General features: G+C 36.1%; 1 protein-coding gene across 9 annotated transcripts in view; it reads right to left on the reverse strand.

Annotated features, from left to right (window-relative positions):
* Positions 1–449: 449 nt before the first annotated feature.
* The window catches only part of Fgd4 (FYVE, RhoGEF and PH domain containing 4), a 209840-nt gene continuing 197733 nt past the window's right edge, over positions 450–12556 (reverse strand). For 7 of the 9 annotated variants that reach the window (XM_052739977.1, XM_052739968.1, XM_052739974.1 and 4 more), the window contains 3 exons: positions 11508–11648; positions 7171–7311; positions 450–6037 (listed from right to left, as the gene is read on the reverse strand). In XM_052739977.1, coding sequence (XP_052595937.1) covers positions 5780–6037; positions 7171–7311; positions 11508–11648 — 540 coding nt within the window. In that variant the 3' untranslated portion in view covers positions 450–5779. The remainder of the gene's footprint in view (positions 6038–7170; positions 7312–11507; positions 11649–12556) is intronic. The other 2 variants (XM_052739970.1, XM_052739969.1) reach the window with 2 other exon arrangements.

Genomic DNA, 12556 nt, shown 5'->3' on the forward strand with positions numbered 1-12556 from the left:
GATCAAGGACAGTTAAGACTGTGCTGTGGGCCTGCTAAGTCACATTCTTCATTTTAACACTATGCCCTGAACAAAGTTTGAGAAGCCCTTAATTATCACACACTGGTGCTCTCTACATATTCCACCCAGAAAAACCATGAATCCAAACAAGTAATGTTGAAGAGCCAAGAGCAGTGTTCATTGTAAGCAATCCTTTAGCTGAGGCCAATTGCTTTTATATAGTGTTTGGTAAATTGTAAATTAGTTCTTTATCGCCTAAAAAAGCTGATAAACTTATAAAAAATGTGATCTCTGGAAAGTTTTACTTGTGACATCACATTTGAAAGTTTCTTAGGATTTTCTTTAGGGTTTTTGATGACTAGAATCTAGAAGTATCAATATCCTGTTGGAATAACCTTTTATCTGATCAGAAAATCAAAATCATGAATACTGAATACACATAGTCCTAGTCCAGAACCAATTTAAGGATCTTTATTTACAAGATACAAATGTTTCATATTTAACAAGAATTGAAGGGTTTAATTTTACAATGTTTTCAATTACCTGACTTTATGATCAAATATACAGATGTTACACTATATATACACTATGTCCAAGTATTTTACATTCATACCACTGGAAAATTGGGTGTTTATTTTTTCACATTAGAGTCAACTATAATATTCTGATATGCCCTTTCAAACTCAGTCAACATGTCAAAAGAAAAATCAAGATAATACTTATTTTTAAATAACAGTTAATTGTCTCTTAAAAGATGAAATACCAGTTTGGTTTTATATGTGAATGATTATATGCTAATGGTACCTATGATACATTTGAGTTTTCATAAACCATAATACACAATGCAATTCTGTCATCACAATGGGCTCTATGGCCTGTTTGTCCCCAAACATGTCTTTACTTTGTATTTAGCATTCACTTATTAAAATATATTAAAATATGACTTAATATTTTATTAAATTGACCAAAATGAATTTCAGGACAAAGGAAAACCTTCTTGCAACTTTCAGGGATGCTCCCCCAACAAATTAACTGTCTTGTAGAAGCCATGTTTTATTTTATCTTGAAATACATAAAAGACACAGCATTTGGCCATGCCCTTAGCTTAGAGAGTTGAATTTAGAGCCAAAACCAGCAGAAAATCATTTATAGAATGAAATTATTTTTTAAAAGCTTAAAGGAAAAAGAAAGTAATAATAAGATAGTGTCATCTACAATTTAGAGGCTAAGGCCAAAGCCTGGGTACAAGGATTCCATCAACAACCAAGTACATGGATAGCTTCTACTTGATTTCCAGTGCGCAGCTCAGTGTTTTGCTGTGTTGCTCTTCCCTGGAGACCAGCAGCCCGTTTACCCATATCTATTCATTTCTGTTGTTTCTGCTGCTAACCACATTCTTCTCTCTACACCTGCAACAAAAGCAACATTGTCTCTTCCTGTAACCTGGGAAGATTGAAGGGCATGTGTAAAGAAGAATTATAACATTGAATACCTGTGAATAATTTTTGTTAAAACACTTAAATTAAAATTTACATAACATTTTGTTCCTTTGGTGAGAATTGAAGAGTAATATTTTTTACATTTATACATATAAAGTCACAGATAGGTCTTTTAGATAGATCAAGTGGTCTAATACTCATTTTTTTTTAAATCTAGGGAACCTATAGCTTAGTAGTTATATTAAAATAAAAAGTAATTTGATTCTAATGGAACTAAGAGTGAAGAAGTTACAGAATCCACTATCGATATCAACATAATTCTAACAAGAGGAACTCTTTAGCCATAGTTCATACATTCATACACTTGAAGAACACAACATTAAAGAAAATACAAAGATTTTCTTGTTTTTCAGATTTTAGATTATAAATACCATGTGCTTATCTTCGATCTATTAACAGGAATATCATGTGATGTAAGAAAGTAAAGTTACTTTCTACTCTGTATAAACACCAGAGATAACTGCCGGAACAAGACCTGTGTTTCCTAGACAGTTATTTGCTCTTATTTCTGCCCATTTGCTATGACAACACCTGCAGAGAGCTCCTGATTAACAATGCATTGCAGACAAAAAGCTCTGAATAACTTAAGGCTTTGGAGATAAACAAATGATAATTGAAAATAATTGAAGGAGAAAAACCATTTCTATCTCAACAAGGAGGAGAAGGAAAAACAGAATCATGAACCCCAGAAGTATTTTTGGGAAAAGGCTTTTAGAAGGATCAATGACTCTTCAATAACCCTGAAGTACCGCAGAATTTACAGTTTTTTTTTAAACAGTTGTGACTGCAACAAATACTCTGTTTAGAAAATTCCACAGGAAACATTTACAAGGTTAATTTTTATAATTAAAAATAATTGGTGTAGTTTACCCAATGAAAATAGTACATATTCTTTGCAAAACTAAGACACAGTTGATAGTATCTGAAACCATGGAACAATGGCTTCCGCTCCCTTCTTTCCCCGTGCTCAGCAATTTCAATTACCATGTCACTGCTAGGAAGCTGATTCTCTATATGCTGTGGCTTAGGGCCTTACACTTTCAGCATAAACTCATACCTGGAGAGTTTTATTGCTTGCCATTATTACAAAAGTGGCTAGTGGTATTTTTCATTATTGAATTCCATTAAAAAAAACTCAAGATAAAGTATGCACCACATCTCACTTTTACCAAATGGTAGACTTCCAACAAAAGCAGTGTTTAAGTTAAAAAGTGGAATGCTTTGAATGAGTAATGGTTTTACTAAATAAATACTTTCTTAAGTTTGCAAGGACACTTCTCTTGAAGATGACTTTTGAAAGCATTGAATTAGAAAAAACAACAAATTAAGAACCACATAGAACATTTATTTGAATAGGAAAGTAACTTACATTTTCAGGTTCAATTTATCATGAAACCTCAGTTATCTCAGAAGAGGTTAACTATTCTAATTACCTCTTGGATTAGAGTTTATTTAAATTAATTTTTGAATATGTGTATAAGCACACGTTATCCATGCATATGTTCACATATACTTAGGTAGTTGAGCATATGTGTAGAGATCTGAGTTTCATGTCAAGTGACTTCCTTGGTACCTCTCTACCTCACTGAGGCAAGGTGACTTGCTGCACCTGTACTCGCTGCTTTGGCTCATCTGGCTAGCGAACCTGCACCAGGGTCTCCTGTCCTTGCCTCTGCTGTGCTGAGCCATGCTCATCTGGCCTTTGTGTGGGTTCTGGAGATCTGACTGAACTCTGTTTCTCATCCTTGCATAGAAGTCTCCTTAGCCCCAGAGCTGAGTTTTTAATAAGTAACTAATATTACTATTCTATTACTTTTCTTAATTCTCCTACTGAAAATATTAGTGATTCTTTTGAGAGTGAGATGGGGACAGCTGCTCACTGTGCTTGGCTAAGAGTATGGTGAGGGTGGTAAAGGTGGCAACCGGAATGGCCACAGATCCTCTTCTGGCACTAACATTCCTTATTTAATGAACAATAAGAGCATGCTAACATCCTTTTTATGAGTATTCTTTCAATAATCTAAGTTAAACAACACTGAATATCTATCCACATTACTTCTATTCAAGAATTTGCTGGTAGGCAAACATGTAGTCTTCTTGCTGATCAAATATTTTTTAATAATCTGACATAAATCTTCTAAGTGGAATATCTCATTCATTATTCTATTTATATTTACAAAATATTTATCTTTATTTTGATAGTCATTCTACATTTTACTGCTTCTCTTTTCTTGAGATATGAAAAGTAAAGTAACAAGTCTAGCTACTGTTTAATTTTGTCCACAGGTACCCTGCACACCTATCTCTCCCACCCAAACGCAGCATCAATGCAGACAACTAGAAAAGAAAAACAATGTACAATTTCTTTCTTTTTTCTTTTTTTTCGGCCCTCATTTAGTAGGGAATAAGACGTTGGCTTTTTGTTTCTCCCACTGGTGGCTCTGAGTAGATGATTTAATGTTAGTGATCATGTCTGGGATTTCATGGACAAAGGGAACCTGGTTGGTTCCTTTGCTCCTTTGAAGTAGGAAAAACAAGAGACATTACTTATGCAGCATGAGCTGTATAAACAAACGTGTGGTGGTCTCAAATTCTGAGTAACCATACTTACATCTCAAGTGTAGCCCTTAAAGACTGTGTGTAGTGGAGACATTCTTATCGATTCCTAGTAAACAGTACCGTAAAAGTGGTAATGCTTGGAGTATGGGAAAGTGAGAAAAAACCCTCTGAGAAAAGTATTAAAAGTTAAATAGTCAATTCAACATGACATTTTAGTTACAAACTAATGAAGAGCAGACTTTATATTTATAATAGACAGCCATAGTTCATCTGAGATTCCATGTGGGATAAAAAAAGGAGAATAATTCTGTACTTTCTTCAATGTTTTGCATCTCCTGGAAACCTGCCATTATTGATTCTGCAATACTGATTTCGGCTTTCTTTTCTAGTGCATGATTAAGCATAAATTTCCTCTACTATATATCTAGTAACTCCTTTTCCCAAGTAAGTTGGAACATGTATAAGCTTTTGTAGCTGATAAAAGGAAAGCTCACACAGTTATCTTAAGTGTTCATTATTACCATTCACAATAGTCTTATGGAAAGGAAAACATTAAACATTAAACAAATGTTTCCCACATATCCCAGGTCTGTATAAAGTTAGATGTCTTATATAGTTCAAGTTTTAGTGAAAGTTTTTGTATACACTGACATTAAATTACTAAGACAATTATGTTATTGTAAAATGTAAAATAATCCATACAATTTTTTATCTCAGTGACCAAAGTGCACTTAAGTTGAGAATAATCAGAGTAGGTAAAATAATAATGTTTAGTTAACATTAACTAAACCCTCATCTTTTATCTAAATAAGTATTAATAGCACCTTCTAAGAGAGGCACTGTTTTAAATAGGTATAGAACAAAAAAAAAATAGCACTCTAAAAATACTGTTGGAATTCAAACTATATCCTACACCACATAAATTACTGCTTTTTTTACTATAAAAATATGAATACATTTAGATTCCAATCAGTTAAACATAAATTACCCAAAATTTTTATTAAGTTTAGAACAGTGCTGAGTTCAGAGATAAAATAGGTTTTATATTTAAAAAATGAACCAGAGTAAAAACAAAACTAAAGCTGAAGAGAGAAGCTCACATGTTCATACTTATTTCAATACTATATACAAGTACATTGATTGATATTTTAGATATTTTATTATTAGGAGTAATTCTACAAAAACAAGTATTATCTTAAGTCGAAAAGTATGAACACCAGCAACCTATATTTCTTTGTGTTGTACAAGAACAGAAACCATGAATGTAGTATGAGACTAGACAAGTTCAGACAATACTCTCTAAACTGTCCCTGTACTTTTTTTTTTAATCATAGATCTATTTTGGTTACATGGAGGTATATCTTTCACACTGTTACAAGTGAACAAGACATTGAAGGATTTCTTAAATGAAAGGCCCATTATAACCAGGTAGTGATACAATCAATTGACATGGTTACCCACCCCGTCAAGGCCAACGTACATAGTTAAGGAATAGCTTATCAAAAATGTTTCACTTTCCACATTATTTCAGAACTTCAACAGAAGAATGGCTCTGCACATTGATTTTACTAAGAGTATAAAACATATTTAAAAAGTCCCCAAAAGATGTATTTATGAAACCATATTTCTCAATGTAAAGTGCTAAGAGACGAGGAAGGAGAGTTGGGGATGTCTTGAGCTATTGGTCTTACTTGAGACTCCACACTGGCAGCTGCTGCAGTTTAGCATTCTGACTTTTTCTTGGGTCCAGGGAGATTGTTCAAGCTGGCTAGATGCTCCCTTGGGCCATCTGGCGTCTCACCTGTGACAGCTAGAAGGATGATTTTCAGCCATTTCTGTTTCAGTTCCTCGTTGTCTGCAGCAAAGCTGTGCACAGACTTGGACTGGGTCAGTTTGAAACTGTGTGGCAGATCTGCACTCTTTGGCATGTCATCCACAATGTAGCCCAGGAGTGGTATGGTCGCCTGGGCTTTGACATCCTAAGCAAAGGACATTGTGCATATGAGTGTAAGACATACTGTTACAGAGTTACATGTGGCCCTTGCCACTGCAAAACTCTCTTCTGACTACTGTCCCCCAGATCCTCACTCTAAGAACTCTCTTTGGACAGAGAGTAGATTTTAGTGTCTATGGGGTCAATGATAATGTTGACAAGATAAAATGAATAAAGTAGAGCTGACAGCCAGAGGAGCTAGGAAGGCAGCTCCCGGAGAAAGCAGCTCCCATGGGGAGCTCATTCAGAGCCTGTGCAGTTCTCCACTTAGAAGATGAAGAGGGAAGATGGAGGTAAATAACAGCGTCTTAATGTTTAAAGCCAGCACACATTACTAAGAATTAATAATGATATTATCTTTAATGATTCATTCAAGTTATCTATAGACAGGAAAAACAGAAAAGGAGAATAAAATCTAAACCTTGGCATTTTTAGGGACTTTCTAAAAAGAGAAATTTACTAGTTCTTGCTGTAGGATGAAGCTAAAATCTAATAAATTTAATTTTTTATGTTTTTAAAGTGAATGAATGTATAATTGCTTTATGTGTTGTTCACTTTCAAAGGAAAATAATCTACCAGGTTCTGTCTTGTGCTGGAAGCTAACCTGGCATTTGAGTTGACCCTAGGTGTCCAGCTTAGCTGTACACGATTCACAAAAACTTGTTACTGAGTTTAGTATTAATTTAATATTAACACACGATTTATGTAAACTCCCTCCCCCTTTCAAACTACTTTGTCCTTAGGTCTCTATCACTATCAACAAATAAAACCAACCACAGACCGTCTCCCGTTTCCTGTCATTACAAACAGCTTCCTCCCTTTCTTTATTTCCCTTTGCTTCATTTCCTGCTTACTCACTCCCATGTCCCTTAATCAGCTGACCTTTTCTCACACCTACTAAATAAGAGATGAAAAGGGACTAATGATTTATCAAGTGAATAATAAGCAACTATGAAAAGAACTGTCAGTTTAAATCAATAAAATTGATTTTACTTTTCATTATTTTTAAAATTGATGGGACACAGTGATATGCTGAGCTCTTTTGTTTTCCTGAGGATCAGTGTCCACATGCCTCCCTCTGTCCTGGCCATGCCATTCAAACATGCATGGCGTAGTTACCTGAGGAGCGCCATACATGTACAGCACAAGGGGGTCTTGCTTGGGGATCACACACCATATTTTCTGCCAAGGTTTTGACTTCTCCATGTACTGGAGAAAACTGCACACCTCACTATTTCCTGATACTTCTGCAGATTCAATCTAGAAAACACAATGGAAAGAATAAACATAATAAATCAGATAGGGATGAAACATGCCTTAAGGAAATATTTATAAAGCACAGTGCATTTATATAACACATCTTGAGTCGCCCTCCAAAAAGATGTATTTGCATTTACTAGTTTTTCTCTATTGTAAGATGAAAACCTATTGAGGTCATCTTTAACTCTGTATAGCTTAGTAGACTTTGTACTTAGTCAACATTTACTGATCATTTACTATAGACTTTCTTTTTGCTTGAGATGTGTATTATTCACACCAACACTGAGAAGTTAAGTGCTTTCACTGTTTCTAAAGCTCAGAGTTTTTAATCAGATTCCCCAGGAATTACAAATTTAGAATTTGGTGTGCTCAAATTTGAGCTCAGTCAGCCTGAATCAAGACATTAAGCCTATGGCCCTAATGTTCCAATAAGGCAAGAATATAAAGTAAAAAAGACAAGATATGACCAACAACCCTCTGTCCTCACAGGTTGTAATTAGAAGCGATGACTGATAATTCTCTGCCCTCACAGGTTGTAATTAGAAGCTATGACTGATAATCCTCTGCCCTCACAGGTTGTAATTAGAAGCGATGACCAACAACCCTCTGTCCTCACGAGAAGCATCTCACTAAAACAAACCTGTGAAAAGCAACTTAGCTTTCTGCTTTGCTTACTAGTAGATTAAGTACTAGATAAATGGGAAACACAAATATTTAACTAAAATGCTTTATTAGAAGTAAACTATTTTGCTTCTATTCCTATGCAAAAACCTTAGGGTAGTGCTACTCAATTTTGTTCAGAGGACACAATGATGTAAGAGGGATAAGGGCGTGCACATATACAGGTAAATGTACTGTGGAGCCTTACTTGTGCCAACTAATACGTGCTCAGAACAGTAGTCAGTAAACTTTTCTATGAAAGGTCAGAGTTCAAATCAAGACTATAACATAGGTACTTACACAAAGAAAGCAAACAAACAAACAAACAAAAAAAACAACCAAACAGCTGCCCCCCAACCCCCACCAAAAAGAAAGCAAACAAATCCCCACTGTTTTATTTATAAAATTAAAAATAGTTTTTCATATGTAGCCTCTTATATAATATGGGTCTAGCAATAAAAGTGTAAGTCATCAAAAAACAAAACAAAACAAAAACAAAACAAAACAAAACAAAAAGTTTTGGGGAAATGTAACATTTTTCTTCTCAAGCTCTTCAAACTACAACACACAAACCAGGCATGGTGCTGCATGCTTATATCCCAGTACTTGGGAGGTAGAGGGAAAAGGATCAGAGGTTCAAGGTCACTCTTGGCTAAAATGAAGGCCAGCTTAGGCTTTGTGAGACACTGTCTCAAAACAGCAACAAAACAACAAAGGAAAAGCTATTGGTTTTTTGAGGGTACTTGTGGTAGTTAATCTTGACTGTAAACCCATGTGGACCTGGTATTAATTAACTAAGACACAAGGTCTGCTTGGGCACTTCCAGGAATGACCAGACAGAGAAGACCCTTCTCAGATGGGAAGCAGCTCAGACACTGCAAGGCCAGAGGAAAGGAGTGCTGCCCGGCTGCCTCCTTCCTGTGGGTGAAGGCATGTCTCCCATGGTTGCAGTTGTCACTTTTTGCTGACTTTGGAATCTATCTTCTTGGTTTCCAACCTGAGCTCAAGGTCAGCACCTTTCTAAGAACTGCCCAGGCCTTCAATGCCAAACCGGAACTGTCAAGGTCATGAACTGTATAGCTATCAGGTTCTCTCAGCCTCTTCATTAATGTGTCATAGACATTCATTTTACTAGTTCTGTTCCTCTAGAGCAGTGGTTCTCAACTTGTGGGTTGTAATCCCCTTGGGGGTTGAAGAATCCTTTCCTAGGGGTCACCTAAGACCATTGGAAAACACAGATATTTTCATTATGATTCATAACAGTAGCAAAATTACAGTTATGAAGTAGCAACAAAAATAACTTTATGGCTGGAGGTCATCACAACATGTGGAACTGTATTAAAGGGTCACCACATTAGGAAGGCTGAGAACCACTGCAATAGAGAACTCTGATTGAGAGTGCATGATTATTGATTTTCATGGATAAGTGATGATTTGGGATATACTCAAGGTGTGGCCTTAGGTAGTTTAAGAAGCATCAACCAAATAACAATCTGCAAGTCAGCTCTAGTCTACCACTGTGCTTTGTATGTCCCATAAGCCAATAATTTAACAGATGAATATTTATAACCAACTTGATGGAAACACCATCCAACCTCAAAAAGGTTATAAATCCAGATTATAAAAATTCATATACTAAACAATATATTTTGGAATGTTTCTTTTTTTTCCTAAAAAAATCTGAACAATGGTGTAGCAGTTTGAAAGGACAGAAAGAAGCTTACAGGGTTGGGGAGATGGCTCAGCAGGTGACTACCCTGCAAGTGTGAGGACAGGAGTCCTGGCCCCAGAAACCCACATAAATGCAGGTGACATGGTGATCTGCCTGTGCTCCAGCCTTGGAAGGCAGAGACAGGGGACTCCCAGGAGCAGGCCGGTTAGCAAGACTAGCCACATCATACTTGTGAGCTCTGGGTTTGTTTGAGAGGCCCTGTCCCCAGTGAGTAAGGTGGAAGAGCAATTGAGGATAATTCCTGATGTCATCCTTGGGCCTACAATACGCACGAACACACATGTGCACATATACCTCAAAACATGTGTCTACACACATGCAAGAACATACAGACACACAAACACAAAAGAAACATACAAAAAGTGGAAAAAGAATTTACAAATATATGGAGTTAAATATCTTAAGTTTTGTCAATAAAAAATTGTTTTCTTCCTTAAAATACCTCTGTAAATCCCTGTTTTGGCCTCTTGGCCTATAAAAAATGTTTCCTCTGAACTGCTTACAAAAAGCTTAACTATTGTTCTAGAGTATATAGTATATTAGCTGGCGCAGGATAAGGGCTCAGACATGCTCTATGTGTGCATGGGCATGCTTATTTTCTACTTCCAGACATTTTTTTGTTTGATTACATGAATTAATCCAATTGATGATTTCTCCCCAAGCATAAGATTTTCTAAAAAGCCAAAGATTTTTTATTTTATAGAAGCAACCAAAATCTTTTCTCTAAAAAACACAGTATCAGGTTCACTATACTTTGTCACACTAGTCAGTTATTCCTATTAAAGCCTTAAGGTTGTAGTCCTGTGATCCAATGAAGAATATCCTCTCCATTCCTCCTGCCCATGAAAGCCTCATCTTTATGCAATACCAGTAATAGCTATATCCTAAGAGAATTTAGAACTACAATTGTAGCTTGTGGGCTTACAATATAACCTCAAATGGACAATGAAGTTTAAGATCCTTTCTCAGCTAACAAATGACTTTTGTATATTTTCTTGTAAATGCTCAGTACATAATTACTGACTTTTCAACATTATTAAGAAACTAAGTGCCGGGCGGTGGTGGCGCACGCCTTTAATCCCAGCACTCGGGAGGCAGAGTCAGGCGGATCTCTGTGAGTTCGAGGCCAGCCTGGGCTACCAAGTGAGTTCCAGGAAAGGCGCAAAGCTACACAGAGAAACCCTGTCTCGAAAAACCAAAAAAAAAAAAAAAAAAAAGAAAAAGAAACTAAGTATATTTATGGCTTTGGATGAAAAGAAGTTTAATCCTACCTTTAGGTGATCCTGACCTTCCACCGTAAGATCTCATTATACAAATTACCCTTATTTTGCCAACACATCTTACCATGTAAACCCACTTCAGATACAGGGTACTTTAGTCTGAATTAACTCTAAAATGTGAGTCATATTTACTGGAGATGGGCTTTGACAGTGATGTAGTCATGAAACTGTTGCCCCTGGCTATTAAATCACCACAAAGAACTGGTATTTAACACAGCAAGCTGAAGGAGTGTTTTAGGTAATAAAACAGTACTTTATCCAAATTTGAAAATTTTCATGCAGTGGTTTTCAACATTAATATATGATGAAACTGAAAGCTTCCCACAAAGAAGACATACACACATCTGTCCATCTTACTTTCTATAATTAGGCAGGAGTCCAAGGCCAACAAACTAAGTAAAATCATGACTCTTGCCCACTGTTAGCCTGGGTGCTAATGCAACAAGAATAAATAAGCACATTGTCTGTGCTCCTTATGACCAGGAGAGTGTTATCTAAAGATACAAAGAATTGACTAAGTTTACCTCCAAAATCCCTTTTCTTTTCTTCTCTTCACTGTCTGTGAATCCACTTATTATTTGGTAACAGTCTTTGCAGACTTTGTTCAATCTTCCACCATCATACTCAAGCTGAGCTTTGTAGTCAGAACATTTCCAACAAACCACCTTTAATTATAAAAAAGTATATTCAAAATGAATAATTATACTTAAGACAATTAGGAAATATTCATACATACATGATAAAGTTAAATATAAAAGTTACATTTTTATTAGCCTAAGAACATTTCAAAACATGTTAAAATATTGATGTATTTTAATAATGTGTGTGGCAGAATCTGAACATCACTTTGGCCTCTAAAGTTCCCTTGCCATGGATGTACCATCCATCCATCTCCTCTCATAGTCCCACGTCTCACAGGAAACAGCACAGCCATCTAACAACCTTCAGAACATTTCCAATGACTACTCACCTATCTTCACAGATGCATCATATTGTATCCCACTGACTTTAACTTCTAAAGGTATTTCTTCAGTCTGTTTTCGAAGTACAAGTTACTAGCACTCACATTCGGACTCTTCTAGTCTGACTGGTCCTCACCACATCCTTAGGCTCCATCCTAACAGTCTACGAGAATCTGTTTTCCAAATAGTGGCTAGAAGGCTCTCTTTAGGTAGAGTTTGATACATTCCTCTTACATTGAAAAATCTTTCAGTCTAAAACCATGTATGGTGGTGCATGTTTTAAGTGCCAGCACACAAGAGGTAGAGGTAGAGGCAGGAGGATCTCTGTGAGTTCAAGACCAGCCTCGTCTACATAGAGTAGCATTCTAGGACAGTGAGAGCTAGACAATAGGCTTTGTCTTAAAAACAACAACAAAAAAAAAACAAAACAAAACAAAAAAAACCTTCAGTTTTTCCTTTGTTTCTGGTTAAAGAAAAATTATTATAATCTATGGTGTCCTGTGTGATCAGTCTGTCTTTAATGACACTGGCTCTCATATCCCCAAAGCACTATGCTCCCTTCCTCCTCCTTCTCCTACAGCCCAGAGCACCATGCCCCCTTTGTCTTCCAT

The sequence above is a fragment of the Peromyscus californicus genome, unplaced genomic scaffold, assembly GCF_007827085.1.
Source record: "Peromyscus californicus insignis strain IS unplaced genomic scaffold, ASM782708v3 Scaffold_16__1_contigs__length_79575227, whole genome shotgun sequence".
Classification (NCBI taxonomy): domain Eukaryota; kingdom Metazoa; phylum Chordata; class Mammalia; order Rodentia; family Cricetidae; genus Peromyscus; species Peromyscus californicus.